The 23,144-nt window shown below is 38.2% G+C and overlaps 1 protein-coding gene across 6 annotated transcripts in view; it reads left to right on the forward strand.

The window, feature by feature from the left end:
- Positions 1 to 23,144, forward strand: part of FER (FER tyrosine kinase) — a 424,085-nt gene that overhangs the window by 163,833 nt on the left and 237,108 nt on the right. For 5 of the 6 annotated variants that reach the window (XM_034774460.1, XM_034774461.1, XM_034774462.1 and 2 more), the window contains 2 exons: positions 5,073 to 5,276; positions 12,960 to 13,082. In XM_034774460.1, the coding sequence (XP_034630351.1) occupies positions 5,073 to 5,276; positions 12,960 to 13,082 (327 nt within the window). The remainder of the gene's footprint in view (positions 1 to 5,072; positions 5,277 to 12,959; positions 13,083 to 23,144) is intronic. The other variant, XR_004646238.1, reaches the window with a different exon arrangement.

Raw genomic sequence — 23,144 nt, forward strand, 5'->3', positions numbered from 1 at the left:
ATCCAGATAGTGTAGACATACCCTTAGAGAAGCATATAATGTATTTTTCTTAGATGTTTTTAAAGGAATTTAGCAGCTGGAAGAAAGGAGAGTCACCTTTGTGTGACTAGGCAACTCTCTTATGAAACCAAAGCCAGAATTTCACAGCTTTTCTGGTGTAGTGCTCTAGTACCTTTAGGAGATGGATAAGAAAAGGATGAGGGAGGGATAGAGCTGGAGTATAGGGGAGAAAAGTAGAGAGGGTGAAAGGAAAACAGAGAGAAAAGCTCAAAGCCATATGAAGTATTAAGAGTAAGAGAGAGAAGATGGAAAAGAGAAGAGATAGAGACTCAAATAAAATAAAATAAAATCCCAACAGACTTAATGGCTTTTGTCAGACTAAAACCAAGTCAGGAATCCATAAGTGGAAAGAGCAGTAATATAAAGTGTAATGATCTGAGGTAGGAAAACAAAAATTAGTAGGTAAACCCTTACTTCTCACATTTTAACCCCGTGTTTTAGTCCCTGGTAGAACACTGTCCTATTTGGACCAGTATGTGAATGAACTGTACCTTGAAATAGGCCCTGCTGCCCCTCAGATTCAATGCATTGGTTTTTTCCCGGATAAATTTTTGTGGTTTATGTACTTTTGCTTTAATATGTAATGTTTTGTAAAATGCTGTAGCTTCATTGCATTTTTGGTTCCCTTGCCCTGAAGTAGCTATTGGTTTCATATACCGTATTGCCTTGCAAAAGAGCTAGCAAATTACATTTGAATGTGTCTAATGGTAATGTAAGAATTATGCTGCTTGGGTTAAGAAAAGTGCCAGAGGGAAAATTCTAAAAGGATCAACCTAAATTTATTTCTGTCTTTTTACTAATCCAAGAGTATGCCCTTCCCTTTCTCCAAAATATCTGCCTGATAAAAAAAGATATAAATTCTCATTGCTTAAAGACCACTGAATAAAAGCAGTACAACAAGTTTCAGCTAATTATATGTGAGAAAATAGAACAAATGTTCATTATTAAGTAATAGAGTATCATTGAGGATGTATTTGGGTGTCGGGTTGCTGTGTTTATAAGAGCACACATTTATCAACAACCTTAATGTGATGTTACACTGAAAGTCAGGGAGTTAGGTTTTGTTTTTTTCAGAGACAGCTTGTTGCTCAGTCTCTTCACAGATAATGGGGGTGGGAAATCTCCATTTAAAAAAAAAAAAAGCCAAGTCAGAAACTTTTTGCTCTACATTTTCAATAAGCAGCTGCTTGAGAGCCAATTTCACATGCTGTTGTTAGAGTAAAACTTATTTCAACTTCATATTAAGTTCAGATGAAAGTGGAAGGGAGGGGAGTATCCACATGGGAGAAAGGGGAGATTGGTCGACACACAAGGGGAGAGTGAAGGGGAAACTGAGGGACCCCCCCCCAAAAAGCCCAAGATAAGGTATGGTGAACCACAGAAATTCCTAAAGGGAAGAAAGGAGAGAGAGAGAGGCAAAGAGCGAATAATAAATAGAAATAAATTACTTCATGTTAATGTGGATTATACATTTCAGTTTATTTCAAATACCATTTAATTTTATGGTGATTGTTAATTTGGTTAGTAAAAGAAACTTAGAAATAAAATCTTCCAATTTAAATATTTGAATTCCTCCATTAGATAAAGAGAGAGGGGGAGAAAGACTATATATGTCAGTGTCAGATACAGACAGACATCTTCATCCCTAAAAATAAAAAAAAAATCTGAGTCCTAGAATATATATTTTACTTAGTCTCTAATTTGTATTATCAAGCAATTGAATGTTTCTTGAAGTCTTATTTTACAGTAACAACAAGGAGTCTTGTGGCACCTTAAAGACTAACAGATTTATTTGGGAATAAGCTTTCGTGGGTAAAAAACCTCATTTCTTCAGATGCATGGAGTAAGTTTATGCCCAAATAAATCTGTTAGTCTTTAAGTGCCACCGGACTCCTTGTTGTTCTTGTGGATACAGACTAACACGGCTACCTCCTGATATTTTACAGTAAACATTGTTTAAGAAAAACAGATCGGAATTGTAAAATAGTGAAACAGAAATTACTTTCTTTAAAGGGGCAATATTTTGTGTTTAAACTATTCATATTAAATCCTGCAAAATTTTCTTCTAAATCTAAAATGTAGTAGAAATCGAGTGTTTTAGTAATTAGAGATAAATTCATTTGCAATTAATGTCAAAATTATTATACATCTTTCTTAGATACTCTTTCTTGGCTGTAACCATATTCCCCTAAATATCAATTTTGAAGTGCAAATGATCATATATCCTCTTTATTTAAAATATAGTACTTTAATTTATACAATACCATTATTAAGAGAGAGGGGGTTTGTTCATGCAGAAGTGATATAATTTATATAACATACAAAGCACCATCATTTATTGATTTAGATTTCATTTATTTTCTGTGAAGAAATACTTAATTGATAATTCATGCTTCAGCTAAAATGACCACAGAATGAATTTAAAAAATTTTGTGAAATTTGAGAGAAAAACCTGACAAAGCCTTCCCAATAAAGTTTTAACTCAATTTAGACAGTTTTTCTAAATGTTATCTAAGTACAATGCAAGTTCTTAGAAATGAGGGGAGAGGGGAGAAAGCTTAACCTGCTCCCATTTTCTTTCCCCTAAATCTTCTCTGTTTCAAAGAAGTACTCTTAGGATATTTTATGCTGGGGACAGGTAATGATACAGTCATGGACATTGGTTCAGACATGATGCAGGTTGAAAGTGAGAAACTGTTACCATCTGATGACTTGCTTGTTTGTGTTCTATAAACTGAGCTGTATGGGCTTAGTCTGTCTCCTTCTTAGTGAACTAGTGTCCACATTACAGAGTCCATCACAAATGGCTCCTTTTGTTGCACATTTCAGCAGGAAGGCCATGAACTGATTATGTATTGAAACCTCACTATCTTATACCACTAGAGAAGTTCTCTCCAGAGTAGCACTGAGGTGATATGCGGAAGATTTTGCTGCCTTGACAGTATCCTGCAGCTTTTCTGTGAACATTCAGTGAGGTCTCAATCTTTTGGGCTGTCAATCCCAGCATCTTTCACAAAAAGTGAACTAATTTAACCTTTTATGAGACATTTTTTCTTTGTAATTTGAAAAGTTTATTTTATATGTAGGTAATTTCAAAGGAGAATACCTTTGGTATTATTGAATTTTAATAATGATGGAGAAATTTGATCTTGGGTTTTAACTGATTTTGAATGGAAATATTAAAAATTAGGAAGAAAATATGATATTCTGGGAGGTATTGTGGTATTTTTCTTTGTTTGCTAATAGGTCCTTTACAAAAGAGTTGGTTGACAAATTCACATCCTTCTAAACTGTCTGTGTAGAGTCTAGTAATTGTTTCTCTCTCTGGGTCGATAGGACATATTCCCAGGCTCAGACCTTCTGAGGCTCTGTGACTGCAGCCGCCCTAGATCCCAAGATTAATTTCTGAGCCTTTCAAGCCTTCCCAGTTGCTTACACCCACTTCCCTAGAACTCCACGTAGGTTGTGGGCATTCTGGACTTCTAGTTTAACCCTTTTTGGGACAACTTGACAGGAAGACAAGGGAACACATGCTTAGCAAAGGACTTTATTTCTTAGCTGCAGAAACTTTACTCTAAGATTACTTTAAAATTGCCGATCTTTGACAACAACAAAAATTCCTGAGAATGCTCCCTTCCCATTTCTGATCTTGCCCCTTCTGTGAGTTTGATGTTTGTCAGCATTTCAGGCTGACAGAGTCCCTCTTGCCCACCCTCTATCTCCAGCAAGATCTCTTTATATGTGGGGAAGGTTGGCATCCTGCACAGAGCAGTACCCTCTCTTAAGTGGAGGTGCTCTCTTCTTGCCATATCCTCCACTGGGTTGATTCAGGCCCCTTCCCCTGTTCTGCGTGCAGCCCTGTGTGTAGAAAAATCATTGTTCCATGCTCATGGGTCAATAGTTGAGACTTTCAGAGTTGATGGCTCTCCATGATGGTCTTTCAACAAGGTGTCAGACACCTTTCCTGGGCAGGACTTTCCTTGGCAAGTTTAGACATATGTTCCACACTTAAAACAAAATGGAGTTCCTAATTTAAAACAAACAGCCCACCTTGTAATAGAGAGCACTTGCATGATTTCATTGGGACTGCTCGTATAAGTGCTCACCAACATGGAGTTGCACTGTCTAGCCCTAACAAATAGATCTGACCTGACTATTGAAAACTAGACTTTATTGTAAAACCAACAACAACCTATTCTAGCATATATTAAATAAATAAATACATAAATTACAAAGATAAATTTTAAAAAAGCTCAAGTCATACTCCAGTTGCAATCTATAAAAAAAAAAAAAAATACTGTATGTCTTACCTCAGAATTTGCTATTAAGTTCACAAGTACAATGGGGCTAGGCCTCTGTGTTCAATTGCAATACAAATACTAAATCACTACCGGCTCTTCACCTGACTGGTGATGATGCTATCAAATGGCTGGGCACACTGCACATATGCTGAGAGACTGCTAAAAACACTTGGTTCCTAATGCTGCTACTTGGTTACATGCTTTTGTCGGGGGGGGGGGGGGGGATTCAAAATCAGTGAATGTAGAGTTCAATCAATGCAAGTGCTTTTGAAAATTCCACATATAATGTCTCATAAATTCCTAACCCCTTTCTCATTGGGTAAGGAAATAGTTCATTTCAAAGGTTAAGAGCATTTCAAGAAGTTTGAGAGTGAGAAAGATAATTCAGCCAAGAAAGAGGTTTTTTAACAAGTAAAAATGAAATTGCCTTGATAGTACTAGTGATATTCCTTTTGTCTGTATTTTCAGAAATCTCTGCTGAGCTTTTATATATACATATGCCTCTATTTTTAAAAAAAACATAGTTAAAAAAGTTGTTCAGTTCACTTTGATTCTGAGAATAGGTGTATTACCTCAATTGTCTAATGGAAATAGACAATTAGAGAGAAGTGTGAAAGTGTTTGTCACAGTCTATCATGAATTTCATAAAAAGAAAAAACATAGAAAATGGGTTACAGTTTGCTAACTTCTTTTCCTTTATATTTTTTAAAGTTCTTTGATGTAATATCAACCAGCGAGAAACCATTGGCTGAGCAGGATTGGTATCATGGTGCAATTCCAAGAATAGAAGCCCAGGAGCTGTTAAAGCAGCAAGGAGACTTCCTGGTGCGAGAGAGCCACGGGAAACCTGGTGAATATGTCCTTTCTGTGTTTTCAGATGGACAACGGAGACACTTTATCATACAATATGCTGATGTACGTCTCTGATGTACTACTGAATGTTTATTTCATGTCAGGCAGCTTGTATTTAACTGAAGAATTATTTCAGATAAGTAGTTCAGAATTAAAGACATTATTTACTATGGATAAAACTATGTGAGAAGATTTACTATGAAGTAGGTTTTTGGCCTTCTCATAGGGAAAGGCCAGTATGAAATCTGTTAAAAAATATGGTAATCTCTGGTTTCCCATGTTGAGTTAGATCCTGAAATTTTAAAAAACAATGTTAGTCAAATATTTTTAAGAATAAAAGAAAGGTGTGAAGTTATTCCATGGTTTTTCTTCCCTATTAGAAAGCAGAAAATTACTTCTATAAATGTAACTTCAGACATTTAAACTACTAATTTAAATGTATTATATATGTACAATTTATTTTTTTGATTCCCACACTGCTTTTTTTATAGTTGGTGCTCGATAATGGTATGATAGCTCAGGTTCCAAAGCCATTTCAATGTTACCCCATCTTTTCACATGGTCATAATTAGGGTTGCTAACCGTCCAGGATTGCTCTGAAGTCTCCAAAAAATAAAGATTAATTTTTAATTAAAGATTATATCATTGATGAAAGCTCCAGGAATACGTCCAACCAAAATTGGCAACAGTGTCAGGGATGTGGATTTTTCACATGCATGAGCAGCATAGTTATACTGACCTAATTTCACAGTGTAGACCAGGCCTTAAAGAATCTGCTTAGAACTCTGGAACCAGTAGACTGAGAAAGAGAAATATGAATTTTTCTTGTGTGCATATGCCGCTTATAAATTATGTGTAATATATATTGCTCTGATCATAGTAAATAGTTTGAAATTAGCATTTATCCACCAGTCAAAAATCATCTGACACCCTATTCATAAATAATACTACTGCCTAGATCTTGTAGTGTTTTTCACCAGTAGTAAATCTCAAAGCACTTTACAAAGGAGGTGAGTAAATAGAGCTTTCCCAAGAAGTATAGAAAAGAAACTTACTTGATTTTGTAGCAAAGGAGAGGAACTAGGTGCAGATAGTTAGCACTAGGAAGGACTGGACACCATGCACTACAGGAATCAGGCTTTCCTGTAGAGTTCAATGATAGTTTGAAATATATTAAGCTGCATAACACATACACTTTCAAATGTGCACCTTAAAGCAATGAGAGAGTGGGCTGGTCAACGGTTGAAACAATCAAGGAATGTATCAGGCAAATTTTGGCCAAATAAGATATTTTTTTATTGAGTGACTATTCATCAATGTTCATTGCACAGTGCCAAACTTTCCTTGGTCCAGGACTTCTGTTTTTGTCTTTTTTTTTTATAGCATGTTATATGCATAAGCCTGGAATAAGTTGATACTGCCTGAGATTAATTTGGGCCTTTGGGAATAGGACAGAAATCTTTTTTGTTTGTTGGTTTGTTTGTTCTGAAATCCCAGTTGTAGCTTCCTCTAAACAAGTTACTGACCCTATATAAACAGAGACTGTGGCAACAATGACTCCGAAACCTTCATATGATCCACAGAAAGTCAGTGGACCTTGTGATGGGTTGGATCACAGAAGACCCCTTGGGAACTACCAACTGATGTGCTGAGACTACCCCTGAGCCTGTTTCCTCTGGCAGCTTAGGACTTCAGTGTCCTGCCTGGGTTGAGCCAGACAGGCTAGTCTGCTACAAACACAGACCCAGGTCTGAACCATGTCCCCCAAAAGCTGCAGGCTTAACTGAAGCCAGCTTAAGAAGTGTTCCTGTCTCCAGCACTCAGCCAGCTCCCAATGGGGTCCAAACCCCAAATAAATCCGTTTTACCCTGTATAAAGCTTATTCAGGGTAAACTTATAAATTGTTCGCCCTGTATATCACTGATAGAGAGATATGCACAGCTGTTTCCCCCCCCCCCCATATATTAATACTTACTCTGGGTTAATTAATAAGTGAAAAGTGATTTTATTAAATACAAAAAGTAGGATTTAAGTGGTTCCAAGTAATAACAGACAGAACAAAGTGAATTACCAAACAAAATAAAATAAAACACGCAAATCTAAGCCTAGTACAGTAAGAAAACTGAATACAGATAAAATCTCACACTCAGCTGTTTCAATAAACTTCCATGACAGACTGGACACCTTCCTAGTCTGGGCACAATCCTTTCCCCTGGTATAGCCCTTGTTCCAGCTCATGTGGTAGCTAGGGGATTTCTCATGATTGCAGCCCCCTTTGTTTTGTTTCCCCCTTGTATAGCTTTGGCACAAGGTGGGAATCTTTTGTGTCTCTGGGTTCCCACCCCTCCTTCTAAATGAAAAAGCACCAGGTTTAAGATGGATTTCAGAACCAGGTGACATGGTCACACTTCCTGTGAGACCCCAAGCCTTCATTCCTCCCAGCCTGACTCACAGGAAGGCCTGCAAGCAAACAGAGCCATCCACAGTCAATTGTCCTGGTTGATGAGAGCCATTAAGATTCCAAACCACCATTAATGGCCCACACTTTGCATAACTACAATAGGCCCTCAGAGTTATATTTCATATTTATAGTTTCAGACACAAGAATGATACATACATAGAAATAGGATGACCACACTCAGTAGATTATAAGCTTTGTAATGATACCTTACAGAGACCTTTTGCATGAAGCATATTCCAGTTGCATTATATTCACACTCATTAGCATATTTTCATAAAATCATATCGAGTGCAACATCACAGATCTCACCTAATTCTTCATTTTGGGATAATGCTATAATAAAAGAGGCTAGCCACATACTTGGACTAAATAATTTTCACACTCCCTAGCAGATCTTTCCAGTTTTACACTATTTTGCTTTAGAAATAATTTGCACAGCAAAGGGAAAATTAATATAGTGACAATCACTTATATGTACTCTATGAAAAGTATTTGAAAATAAATATTTTTAACTGGCATTTTTGAGTCTTCTTGCAGTAACATCAAATATAATAGCTACAATATGAAACCTTTACAGAAAACACTATAAGCCAGATGCTATCTTGTGTTAAAATAAGTTCTATATCAAAATAACTTATTTTTAGTATATTCATAATACAGTTATTTCAGCTAGATAGCAAGTAGTTTATCATGATTTCTATTAGATTCTGGGCTGAAACCCTGGCCCCTTTGACTTCAGCGGAATCAGGATTTCATCCCAGGGCTACAACCAAGTGGTGTTTGAAATGCCAAATTTAGTTAAAATCTTTTAGTTTTAAATGTTTCACAGCCTGTCTCTGTGGGCTTGGGGAAAGTCATGAGATGTTTTCTCAAATGTAATCTCTAAATTTAGACCAAGGATGAGTTGACCTTTTTCTCATGTTAGTAAATTTGTATCTATTAGTGTTGCCCTTTATGTGGAATGTATAGTAAATTGTAACCTGTGAATTTATTGTATGAATTTAGGTAAATGTCACGTTATAGAATATGATAGATTGGAAAGGAAAAATGTATTCTTTTAACCAAAATTTAAAACAATTACTCATATAATTTTGTTCTGTACTGGAGTTAAGCTGATCATTGTTGTCAAGATGGAGATTTGGTTTCAAGGCTCTTACTCCCAAGGCTGTGACCAAAAATTGACTTGTTTATGGGTTGAGTTGACTCTGTTTCCGGATCTCCTGATTTTTGTTTCATAGACAGTTTTGGCTTAGTGTTGGTCTCAGAAGAAGCTATCCATACTCTTCTATTGGAAGGAAGAGTGCTACTAAGTCCTCCATCTAATAAGGCCTGGGTATTAAAGAGAATAGAAAAGTATAATGGCTACTGGGAAAACCCAGAGAATTTTTAGTGACTGAGTTTTGCATCAGAGCTGGACTTGATAAAAGATAATCTGTATTCAGATAGTTCCATAACAAAACCATCCAAAAATATGCTGTTGAAAGTCTTGCAATGATATATAGCAGGATAGTGATATTTTAGCTGCCAACTCCATCAGATTCCTTTGTAAAGAATTATTTAACTGTTGGGTGAACTGACATAAAATTTCCTAGCTTTTACCAGTTTTATAGATGTAGAGACTACTACACAGCATCTCTCACTTTCATGTTCTCTCCCCACTACCCCAAACTTCAATACTTAATACCACACAAGTGTAGAGATACTTTGCCTGAAGAAATTTCAGAAACTTACAAAACAATTGAAGCACACAAATGAGAAAAATATTTTTTCCCTTGCATCAATATCACAATCCTGTCATTTTCACTTTTTCAGTGTCCTTTTTTCTAGGACTCTTGTATGGTTCCAGTGCCAGTTTTCTTGATGTTTCCTATCGGAAATGGGCATGTGATCACTATTTGTTATATTAATTCATATGTCTGATTTCACAAATAGGATACAAATGAGCATGACACACATGATTTTGCTTCTCTTTGGTAACATACATTCCAAATGATAGATCAAAATATAAGCATAAGACATTTTCAAAACTACATGAATTTTCCTAGTTTTGTGTGCACAATCCCCAGAGATCTAAGTTATTTCCTATTTCTTTATTCTTGGATAAGAATATCTCCTTGCATTTTCATTCCAGTTTCACCTGCCATCCCTAGCTAGAATAGCTGTCTCTGTGTGGTATTGTTTCTCAGTGGAAGGGCCTGATGTATATCTTTTCAGCTGTCAGATTTGATTCTTAGATTCCCCAGTTGCGACCACACATGAATAAAAGGGGGAGTCTGAAACCTCCATCACATTGTGTAACAACATCAGCATTGTCTCATATCATTGACAAGCCTGGTCTCTGTTGATGTGAATTTGCCTCTGAATCCAAGACTCTAGAACAGTGCAGTGGTCCAGCTATTTAAATAGCCTGTTTGATTTGACCACAGTGTTTTGAAATATTGAACTGGTCAGATGCAGCCATTGACTAATCAATTTGTCAGGCAATCTGTGAAAAACAAATAGGAATTGCTAATTTGTTTTTAACTAAAACTGAACTTTTAAGAAATGAGTGTATATTTTTTATAAATTTAAATATTTCCTCAAGAAAACAACTTTGACTATAAGGTCCAAAGTATACATATTTTTAAAAGTATGGAATATAGAGAATATATTACGGTTAATTACAGAGGCCATTTATCCTCCTCAGTGGGTATTACACTTGTTTATATAGGAGCACCTCTTTTGGCTAATGGGTGCCAACTTCTTATAACAATTAATATCTTATTCTGAAAACTTTCAGACTTTGGTGTCTAAGGTTAAATTCTTAAATCCATTTAAGCAATTAAAAAGTAATTGTAAGCACTTTGGGGCAGGGCCAATTTTTGTTACATATTTTTACAGCGGTCCATGAATGGGGCCCCTAGGAGCTACTGCAGTACAAATAGTTAATAATAATAATAATAATTAATAAAAATGTCCTAATACTTAAAATTGCTGATTACTAAATTTCTGGTAAAGAAATTGATGGATCTGAGAATATACCTCCTAGATGTAATGAATTTTGTCTATTCCATGATATTTGCAAAAAGGAAGTCCAAGTTCCTTTCAATTAAGTCTTGGTGAAAAATTCCTTCCTGACTCCAAATTTGGTCATCAGTTTAGCCCTGTGAATATGAATAAGAATTACTATTATTAAGCATCTAATTACATTGCTGTCATTCAGTGTTAATCAATTTTCAAATTATTCTCAATTATTTGTATTATTGTAGCGCCTAGGAGCCCTAGTAATGGACCAGGACTCCATTGTGGCAGGCACTGTACAAACAGAAGAAAAAATGGTTCCTGCCCCAAAGAGCTTAGAACCTATGTATAAGATAGGAGAAAACACACGGTTATGAATAGAAAGATTGGCAGGAATTACAAAGAAACAACACAACAATATTGGTCAGCATACTAGGCAGTGATTTCTGCATTCCAGCAGCCTAACTTGTCAATTTATCTGTAGGCATCACAAGAAATGAGTTTTCAGGAGGGATTTGAAGGAAAATAATGAGGTGATTTTGTGGCTGTTTCACACTTACCAAGTGTGAGGGCAGCATAGGAAAAAGCATGAAGGTGCTTGCTTGAAAATTTAGAAATGAGCAACAGAGGTTGACATCATGGGATGACCAGGGTCAACATTTTGACAGTGAATGAGAGATAATAGGTAGGGTGCGGGTAGAATCATAGAATATCAGGGTTGGAAGGGACCTCAGGAGGTCATCTAGTCCAACCTCCTGCTCAAAGCAGGACCAATCCCCACGAAGGGCCTTGAAAGTACAGACAAGCAGCTTGTGTTTGATGAGCGGCAGTTAGCAGTGGATGATACAGTGAGAATGTTCATCTGTTCAAACTGGCCTTGCTTGCCTAAAAAATGATAATACCTTTGGCAGGCAGTTATTGTACTTCCCAAAAAGTCATTTTCCTTAAGAGCCCTAGTATACTGAGTGTACTTGTAAAGTATTTTACTGTAGATTAAAAACAATTCTTTAACAGTATTAGTTAATTTTCTTTGCCCATCAGTGCAAATTAACCTGAATCTCAATTTACATCACTTTTACTATTCCAGTCCTTGGCTTTACTTGTACTAAATGTTTATGGCCACATTGTTTATGGCAATGTTTGTGTTGAGGAAAGTGCTGAGTAGGGAATAAATGGAGATAACCATGAATTTATAGAGGCACAAATAGACTATCCCATATACTAGTCACTGAAATCCTGTACAGAATTCAGGACTGTAAGAGGCTGAACTGAGCAGTACAGGTTTTTTCCCAAAGAATTTTCTAAATCTCTTATCACTGCCCTTGCAGCCACTAGTGTACCTATGTCACTTGCATTCTTTCTCTACACCTACAGATACAATGCTTCTTGACATTCTGTGATAGGAAGTACAGCTTGTAAAAGAATCTACACAATTCCAGCATGATGGCAAGAGAGTTACAGTAGCCACAGCAGGAACTTTTTTAATATTTAAAATGAAAAAGAGAGAGAGAGACAGAATGATAGCAAAAACAGAGAGGGACAGAAGTGTGGGGAGACAAAAATGCCTTTCATCTCACTCAGCATTTCTGAAGTATGGAGGTGGCTGGACTTTTATCTAAGTACTATTGAAGACTGTGCTGGTCACACATTATTATTATTATTAAAGAGCTGCCAAAAATTTAATTCTCTGTGTGCCAGTGAATCATTTGCCACTTTTATCACACATTGCCTGGAGACTACATTGCACGGTGAATTAAGATTTGGCCCCTGTTCCTCAAGCTCTGTTTCTGAGCTAGAGAGCTGGAATTTACCGTGTGTTTTAGATTTTTCAAAGATATTTTTTGCAATACATGCTTATTTTATACACTTTACATGTTTAGATGTGGTCTTAAAATAAATGTTTTTTGTTCTTTAACTTGGTACTATTTAGTTGCATATCCTTTTATTCTTATTTAATATGTCTCAAAGTTACTGCTGCTGTGCCATCTGTTGAATCACAAGGACTTCCTTCTTTCTAGCTTTAATTTAAGAGTTGAGATCTATATTTATTTTATCATGCTACGCTAATTGAATGAATAGATATTTTTTCTAGTCGTTATGACCCACATCATGGTCCCATTGAAGTCGCTGGAAGTTTTTGTATTGACTTGGGTGAGGCCAAGATTTAATCCTATGAAATTAAACTTTTCTGTTTCCTGTTATTCATGGGTAAGAGTTGCTAATTGCATCTTTTGCATTTCCTCATTGGAGCTGTTCTGAAACTGATTTTTTTCCCCCCCTTGCAGAATCAGTACCGATTTGAAGGAACTGGGTTTCCAACTATTCCTCAGCTTATAGACCATCATTACACAACAAAACAAGTAATTACTAAGAAATCAGGTGTAGTTCTGCTGAATCCTGTTGTTAAGGTATGCATATATCCTATGTATTTTGTTAAATAGAACATTTTGCTGCATTTCATTTAACCTTTTAAACCATGATCTTTGCAATTATAAAAAAAATGTTAAGCAGTTTGTAGACTAATCAGAACTATCTCATTCAGTTAGTGCTTCACTGACTTCTTCAAGATAGCAGACTCCTCAGTTCCTCTTAAGTGATTACTCTAGCTTCCAAAACACTTAACTAATAACTCATTATTGCTCATTACTCTGTAGCTTCCTGAGCTGTTTACAGTTTTTTTGTTAGAGCATTGAAGATTCATCCCAGTTAACACACTCCAGGGTCTGCATCACAAGTACCACATACCATCCTTCTGGAAGGATGTCATTCTGAGTCTGACAAAGCTTTCTTATACTTCATTCTTCTCTTCCCTCTTTTTTGGACCTTCCAGGTAGAATCTGTTCCTGGCTCAGTAACCCATAGACCATGAGATTGGTTTCCTTCTCCATAAACTGATGCACATTGAAAACCAGATCTAAGTATTTCTTCCTTTCTCCAGTCTTAAATGTGGCATTATTTCAATCAAAATTTGAAATTGAACTTCACCTTATAGTCAAGAAGTCATTGTTGAATAGATGGAAACAAGAAATCTTATAAAGCGCTATACATACAATAAGAGGCCTACATAGTCATAGAATCATAGATGCGTAGGACTGGAAGAGACTTCAAGATGTCATCTAGTCCAGTCCCCTGCACTCAGGGCAGGACTACATAATAACTAGACCATTCCTGACAGGTGTTTGTCTAACCTGTTCTTCAAAACCTTCAATGATGGAGATTCTTCAACCTCCCTAGCCAATTTATTCCAGTGCCTAACTATCCTGACAGGAAATTTTTCCTAATGTCTAACCTAAACCTCCCATGTTTCAGTTTAAGTTCCTTGCTTATTGTCCTATCCTTGTAGGTTAACGAGAACAATTTTTCACCCTCCGCCTTGTAACAACCTTTTATGTACTTGAAAACTGTTATGTCTCCTCTGTCTTCTCCAGACTAAATAAACCCAATTTTTTCAATCTTTCCTCATAGGTCATGTTTTCTAAACCTTTAATCACTTTTGTTTAAATGGACTTTCTCCAATTTGTCTACATCTTGCCTGGAATGTGGCGTTCAGAAGAGGGCGGTAGTGTAGCTAGGGGGGTTCAGGTGAAGTGGCCGCTTCCCCTGACCACATTCCCCAAAAGTGGCGCCTTTTTAATTTTCATACTTACTCAGAGCCACTTCTGGGTCCTTCACTCAACGCTGCTTCCTGGTCCTTCCGCTGTCTCCTCCCTCTTGCTACTCATTTAATCAACAACAAAAAAAGTCTCCTCCCCCCAAAAAAGTCTCCTCATCTTTCCTCCAGCTCGGACTGCAGCCACTCACGCCGCCAGCCTGTAGCGAACGCCCCATCCCCATCCCCTAAAAACTTCTCTGCCATTATCCGGGGACGGGAAGTTCGCTACAGGCTGGCGGCATGAGCAGCTGCGGTCCGAGCCGGAGGAAAGGTGGACGAGTTCCAGTCGGGGGAGGAAACTTCTTTTGTTGTTGATGAAGTGAGTAGTAACAGCAGCAGTGCACTGACCCCCTGCCCACCTGGGCACCCCCCTCCTCCTTGGCTGCTTCCGGGTTTTTCTTTTTTTTTTTCGCGGGCTGGCCTGCTGGTTCCCGGCGCTCTGGGTGGCCACAAACGGGGCCACAGGCTGGCCTGGCTCCCGGTGCTCTGGCCGCCGCTCCGGCCGGGACTCTGGCCCTGAGAGCGTGGCCGGGGGTCTCGGTGCCCGGGGAAGCGGGCGGCCCTGAGCAAGCACCACTCCGTCTTTCGGCGGCATTTTGGCGCATGCGCAGGGCCGCCGAAATGCCACTGAAGGACCGGTGCCTTTTTTCTCTGCCGCTCCTCCTCGGCTGCAATTCTGGCTACGCCACTGGAAGAGGGGACAATACTCCAGCTGAGGCCTTATCAGCTAAGCATAATTTGAAAGAGCTAACAATCTTCATATTTCCTTCCAGTAGCTAGGTTTTTGGTATCCACTCAGCCATTATCTCACACATCAACCAGCCCTGTATAATTAAGAACTAAATCTTTCCATTTCAACTCTGGACATAGTTCTGAAATAGCCATTTGTTCTTAGTCAGAAAAACATTTAGTTTCAGACATTTGTAAAGCAACTTTGTTATGATTTCTATAAATGTTGTAAAATGACAATGTATAATTCAGAATCACTTTCCTAAACCATAATCTCAGATCTTTTGCAATACCAGTCACAAGAAAGTAAAGCATGTTTCTATTTTTGCTCCCAACAAGAATTTATTTTTTATATTTGCCTGTGTGTGCTGAGAAGATTTGAAGGGATGGATTAAATTTTGTGTTGGGGGCCTTTCTTTCTGTCACAACTTGCAGTTTTAAGTACACATTGCTACTGTTCTATATGAATACACTCTTGAAGTCTCTTATGAAGATTCAGTGGTTTAAGCATTTGTGAATTTATATGGCAGACCTAGGTTATTTCAAAGTTAAGACAGGCCTTTTAGAGAAACTTTTAATTCTGTGTCACCTTAGAGAAAGGTACAGTTCAAGACAAAGACGTGTATGATTATAATTTTACCTTCCTTTATAACTGCTCAGTAGAATGGATGTAAAATTATTGAAAGCACTTTAACACTTGACCTCAGTTGCACTGTCTAGTTTAGATGTGAAGTCATGTGTCTATTCTGCTTAACTCCTAAATAATTTCAACAGTAAGGCTTGGTCTACACTACCCCCCCCAATTCGAACTAAGGTACGCAACTTCAGCTACGTGAATAACGTAGCTGAAGTCGAAGTACCTTAGTTCGAACTTACCTTGGTCCACACGCGGCAGGCAGGCTCCCCCGTCGACTCTGCGGTACTCCTCTCGCCGAGCTGGAGTACCGCAGTCGACGGCAAGCACTTCCGGGTTCGACTTATCGCGTCCAGACTAGACGCGATAAGTCGAACCCAGAACTTCGATTTCCAGCCGTCGAACTAGCTGGTAAGTGTAGCCAAGGCCTTATTGAAGTTGCTATGTAAATGGAGGTTCCTTCTGTTCTTTTGACGTACTTGTTTGCCCTATTTCAGAGAGTGCTTTAAATTTAGAAATTAAGGTTTTATAAGAGACTGATGCAAGTAGGAAGAAAACAATACAAAATGGTCTAGGTTACTGTTCATAGTGTTTGCAGAATTGAAGACTAATATAATGTACATAAAATACTGCTATCTAAATATTACATGACAAAGCTTATGATTTCATTTTAGAAGTTTAAGTAAATGTGTTCAAACTAACCTGCTTGGTTTAAAGGGATATTGTTAAGACTGAAGACCCCAAAATTATATCTTTTTTTTCTTCAGTCTGTGAGTTCATTGTTGTAATTCTTTATCTATTTGTTTCAGATATTTAATGCTCTGTATAGTTTCTGTATTTTTTGGTTTTGTATTATACTCATCATTGTAGTATCTACGCACTTTTGAATTGTAAAAGAGCTATGACCGCTGTTCTACTTTGTGAGCAATCCTACAATAAAAAACTCTACTGTTGTTTGTGAGTACACACTGAAGAATAATTAAAATTCTTCTTTGAGATTATAAAGGTTTGTGCAGTCCCCAGTCATCTCAGTTCCTCCTTTTGTGTGACTAGCTGTGGGCATAGGAAACATCCTTCTGTTCCTAGAGTCTTGGTTTGTTTTCTTGTTGTACTAGTAGTATATTTTAGTAGTGTTAGTAGATTTACTAGTTCTTACTAGTAATTGTATATTGTTTAAAAAGTTTTTGTTTCGTTTCTGTGCTGTTGTACAGTTGCATTCGCAAAACAGCTCCTGCATGTTTTCAGGTTATCCTATCTGGTCTGAATCCCAAAGACCAATGTGGGGTGAAACAATTTAAGCAGTATATCTCATACCCCTTAGCCTTCCTGGAGATGGATGCACTTACACATTGTCTGGTGTGCCTTGGTGACGGACATTATTCAGTCATTTTTCATTGTGTTTAATTTATTTTGCCTCAGTCACCAAAAAACAAGCACACTTTACTCCAGTCTTTCCTAAACTAGGCCCTTAGATCTGTCCTCAAGTCAAGGGCCTACTCCTGTGAAGGGATAAAGTTGGCTGTTTTCAAACTCTGAGCTTCCTAAAATGATAGAGCAGAAACTTTTGGTGCAGGGTCTTTTACCATCATTCAGTACAAAGTCAGTGGAACACTTTGTCCTATATTTCCAGTGTCAAAAAAATTACTTTGTTGTTTGTGTCTGTTGCTACCAAGGCAATTTTGGTGGCAGGGATTTTCATGGTGCTAGTTTTTGTCCCAGGGACCCGCTGGCAATTCTTGGAGGACTTGGTTTTTGATTCCTTGTTGGTCACAAAGGCAGTCCCAGGTCCCTAGTATCTATCAGGCTCTCCCTCTTGTGATGACAATGTGACTTCCTTTGTGCTGATTTGCTTTCATCTATTACATGGTGCCAATTCCTCTTCGGTTCTTAAACTGTCCATCTTTCTTCGCTGTTGGATAGCATTCATAATTACTTATCCAAGGTAAATAGGCATGAAGCACAAGATGATATCAACCAGTCTTTTGCTAATGATAAGGAAAGTACAGTATCTTCTGTTAATGTCCTTAATATCCTCATTGGTGTAGCTTCCTGATGATTGTAGACAGTTTCAGAAGTTGCTAGTTCAAATAGCAGAGTTTTTAGAACTGAAATGTGCCACAGTTCAGGAAAGACTTATTGTCTCTTTCTGTTTTGGAGACCCAGGAGAAGGGGAAGATAACCTTACTTACCAGTGGAGCTTGTTGCACCCTGCTAGAAAGATGTGGCTAATATAAGCATCAGTACCTGCTGGTACCAAGAAGGCAGAACATGGTAGCTTCAGCCGAGATTTCATTATTTCTTCAGATACCTGACTCCTCTGTAACCTCATTAATTATCGGAAAAACCAGAAGTCTTGAAGGATTTTGGTATTGATCGCTTTACTTCATCCAGCAATATCAGACTGGCTAACTTAATATATCCTTGTTTCTGAGTTGATAACAGCCACTACCTGTGCAAATCATTGCCTTCTGGCCTCTCTGTAACACTCAGATTATTCCCCAGATGTTTAGTAGTCATGATTGCAGATCACGCACATGTGTGTGTGTATCTGTATATATATGTGTGTGTGTGTGTGTATGTATGTGTATATATATATATATATTATAAAAAACTAATTGAAGAAAGGTAAAGTTGGTAATAATGAATGTAAATCAGACATTAGGAATTGCAGAATGTTGATAAGGGAAGCAAAGTTACACCATGAGAAATCTCTAGCCGATAGCGTTAATGGAAATAAGAAGGAGTTTTAAAAATATATTAAGAACACAGAGAATCTTGACAATGGTATTGGTCCATTACTAGAGGAACATAGTAGAATTATCAGGAATAATGCAGAAAAGGTAGGGGTGTTCGGTAAATATTTCTGTACTGTATTTGAGGAAAAACAGATAATATGGTCTCATCATATGGTGTTGACGACGCTCTTTCCATTCACTGATATCGCTGGAGGATGTTTTAAAGAACCTATAAAAGTTAGACATTTTTAAATCAGCAGGTCTGGATAACTTGCATCTAAGAGTTTTAAAAGAGCTGGCTAAGGATCTTGGAGGACCATTAATGTAAATTTTCAATAACTCTTGTAACACTGGGGAAATTCTAAGAGACTAAAAGAAAGCTAATGTTATGCCAGTTTTTAAAAAGGGACATCAGGATGTGCCAGGCAAGATAATGGAGCAGCTGATAAGAGACCCGATTAATGAAGAATTAAAGGAGGGTAGTGTAATTAATGCAAATCAATGTGGGTTTATGGAAAATAGATCCTGTCAAACTAATTTGATAATTTGATGAAATTATAAATTTGAGTGATAAACATAATAGTATTGATATAATATACTTAGACATGTGTAAGGTGTTTGACTTGGTACTACTGGACATTTTGATTAAAAAACTAGAATGATATAAAATTAACATGGCACACATTAAATGGATTAAGAACCAGGTTCCTGATAGGTTTCAAAATATAATTATAAACAGGAAATTATGAAGTGGGCGTGTTTCCAGTGTGGTCCTGCAAGGATTGGTTTTTGGCCTACGCTATTTTACATTTTTATCAATGACCTGGAAGAAAACAGTCATTACTGATAAAGTTTGCAGATGACACACAAATTGGGGGAGTGGTAAATAATGAAGAGGACAGGTCACTGATTCAGCACAATCTGGATTGCGTAGTATATTGGGTACAAGCCAACAATATGTAAATGTATACATCAAGGAACAAAGTATGTAGACTGTACTTAGAGGATGGGGGACTCTGTCCTGGAAAGCAGTGACTCTGGAAATGATTTGGGGGTCATAATGGATAATCAGCTAAACATAACTCCCAATGGGACACAGTAGCCAAAAGAGCGAATGTTATCCTGGGATGCATAAATAGTAATCTCAGTTGAGAGGAGAGATTATTTTACTGTTTGGCTCTGGTGCTACTGGAATACCATGTCCAGTTCTGATGACCACAGTTGAAGAAGGATGTTACTATCTATCAGCAAATTATACTCCAGACATAAATTACATGAGAGCGCTTCTGAATACTCCTACAAAAGTTAGCAGTTCTCTCATAATTCCATAATCTATGGGACATGAAGTACTGTTTACCAATAGTAGTGCAATATGTGATTAGGGGCTCTTTTTTGAGATTTAGCCATTAATTGACAATGGAACATTTTACGAAATGAAACAGTATATACAATTTTTAGAGCTACAAGTCATCACACGGGGGGCTATAAAAGTTTATTCTGCCTTTAATGGCGGGTTATGTCCTGGCAGACAATACAACTTTGACAATACAACTTTAATGCTTTAAACAATAAGAAAATATTCAAATATTTTTACAATTTTGAAAACAATCCTAAGTGACTATGGAACTTTGCAATTTTTTCAGATATTTCTTAAACATTTTAACATTTACAAAAATGCAGTATTATACCAGCTGATGTTGATATCAGTTCACAGAGGATTTATAATCTTGTCACAACACAGCCTTTTCTGACACAGATGTGTAGCCACTACTGGGAAAAGATGATTGTCATGTCACCTGGTGTTACTCAGGAGCATGAGTACCAATCTGAGAGACTGTTAAGAACTAGGATACAAACCCCAAATTGGCTGTGAGTTCTAGACTTTGATTTCACCAGCCAATTACCAAATATAAACTCTTTAGGCACTATAACAGCCTTGACATGGAGTCACAGACAGCTCCCTGGGATATTCTGATTTGTCTCGCCACCCAAGTGAGCCTACCTTAGTGATAGATGATCCTTCCCTCCAAGAATCACAGTAATATTCAGGTTACTCCCAGTCCCAAAGGACCAGTGACTTGTCCCAGGCCAGTTGCACCTTAGATCTCACACCAAAGACAGTGTTCATAGCCTATTCTGTAATAAACTATATACAGATTTATTAAATAGGAAAAAGAAATGAGAGTTATTTACAAGGTAAAAGCAGGTAAACATAGATATATAAATGAGTTACAATCTTAAGTTTCAAAGAGTAATAGAAGTTTCAATAATAAGCAAGCTCTCTGTCCTTAGGGCTAAGCAGCTGGGAATCCCTTGCTTATGCCTAGAAACCTTGCCCTCCAGAGTCCAAGCAGCATAGTAATCTTTTTAGCTCCTTTTTTTTTTTTTTTTTTAGAGGTTTTTTAATCCCCTCCTTCCATGTGCTCTGAGCTGCAAGTTCAGCTGATGGGAAGAATCCACTTGCATGACTCCTCTCCATGGGGTGGGGGTGGGGTTGCAGAACAACAGTCTCTTTAATATCTCACAATAGTCTAGCTGGTGTAAAAGTATCAGGGGGTAGCCGTGTTAGTCTGTATCTACAAAAACAACAAGGAGTCTGGTGGCACCTTAAAGACTAAGAGATTTATTTGGGCATAAGCTTTCGTGGGTAAAAACCTCACTTCTTCGGATGCATAGAGTGAAAGTTACAGATGCAGGCATTCTATACTGACACATGGAGAGCAGAGAGTTACTTCGCAAGTGGAGAACCAGTGTTGACAGGGCCAATTCAATCAGGGTGGATGTAGTCCACTCCCAATAATAGATGAGGAGGTGTCAATTCCAGGAGAGGAAAAGCTGCTTCTGTTAATGAGCCAGCCACTCCCAGTCCCTATTCAAGCCCAGATTAATGGTGTTAAATTTGCAAATGAATTTTAGTTCTGCTGTTTCTCTTTGAAGTCTGTTTCTGAAGTTTTTTTTGTTCAATGATAGTGACTTTTAAATCTGTAATAGAATGACCAGGGAGATTGAAGTGTTCACTTACTGGCTTATGTATGTTACCATTCCTGATGTCCGATTTGTGTCCATTTATTCTTTTGCGGAGGGACTATCCGGTTTGGCCAATGTACATGGCAGAGGGGCATTGCTGGCACATGATGGCATATATAACATTAGTGGATGTGCAGGTGAATGAGCCCTTGCTGGTGTGGCTGATGTGGTTGGGTCCTCTGATGGTGTCGCCAGAGTAGATATGGGGACAGAGTAGGCAACGAGGTTTGCTACAGGGATTGGTTCCTGGGTTTGTGTTTCTGTGGTGTGGTGTGTAGTTGCTGGTGAGCATTTGCTTCAGGTTGGGGAGTTGTCTGTAAGCGAGGACTGGCCTGCCTCCCAAGGTCTGTGAGAGTGAGGGATCATTTTACAAGATAGGTTGTAGATCGTGGATAATGCGCTGGAGAGGTTTTAGTTGGGGTCTGAATGTGATGGCCAGTAGTGTTCTGTTATTGTCCTTGTTGGGCCTGTCCGGTAGTAGGTGATTTCTGGGTACCCGTCTTGCTCTGTCAATCTGTTTCCTCACTTCCCCAGGTGGGTATTGTAGTTTTACGAATGCTTGATAAAGATCGTGTAGGTGTTTGTCTCTGTCTGAGGGGTTGGAGCAAATTCGGTTGTATCTTAGGGCTTGGCTGTAGACAATGGATTGTGTGATGTGTCTTGGATGGAAGCTGGAGGCATGTAGGTACGTATAGCAGTCAGTAGGTTTCCGGTATAGGGTGGTGTTTATGTGACCATCACTTATTTGCACTGTAGTGTCTAGGAAGTGGATCTCTTGTGTGGACTAGTCCAGGCTGAGGTTGATGGTGGGGTGGAAATTGTTGAAGTCCAGGTGGAATTCTTCAAGGGCCTCCTTTCCGTGGTCCATAGGATGAAGATGTCATCAATGTAGTGCAAGTAGAGGAGGGGCACTAGGGGACGAGAGCTGAGGAAGCGTTGTTCTAAGTCATCCATAAAAATGTTGGCATACTATGGGGCATGCAGGTACCCATAGCAGTGCCACTGACTTGAAGGTATAAGTTGTCCCTAAATCTGAAGTGGTTGTGGGTGAGGACAAAGTCACAAAGCTCAGCCACCAGGCATGCTGTGGCCTCATCAGGGATACTGTTCCTGACAGCTTGTAGTCCATCCTCATGTGGAATATTGGTGTAAAGTGCTTCTGCATCCATGGTGGCCAGGATGGTGTTTTCAGGAAGAACACCAATGCATTTGCAAATTTAACACCATTAATCTGGGCTTGAATAGGGACTGGGAGTGGCTGGCTCATTACAGAAGCAGCTTTTCCTCTCCTGGAATTGACACCTCCTCATCTATTATTGGGAGTGGACTACATCCACCCTGATTGAATTGGCCCTGTCAACACTGGTTCTCCACTTGCAAAGTAACTCCCTGCTCTCCATGTGTCAGTATAGAATGCCTGCATCTGTAACTTTCACTCTATGCATCCGAAGAAGTGAGGTTTTTACCCACGAAAGCTTATGCCCAAATAAATCGCTTAGTCTTTAAGGTGCCACCAGACTCCTTGTTTTTTCTGGTGTAAAAGGACCTTCCCTGTTGGGCAGGATATAACACCTTTGGTTGCAGATGGACGCTTCACGCTAGTTAGTCTCTCTCTTGTGTGGTGACTTAAATAGTTACAGAAGCTTACAATACCAATGTTCAAATACAACAAGGAGTCTGGTGGCACCTTAAA

Source organism: Trachemys scripta, chromosome 6 (genome assembly GCF_013100865.1).
Source record: "Trachemys scripta elegans isolate TJP31775 chromosome 6, CAS_Tse_1.0, whole genome shotgun sequence".
Taxonomy (NCBI): domain Eukaryota; kingdom Metazoa; phylum Chordata; order Testudines; family Emydidae; genus Trachemys; species Trachemys scripta.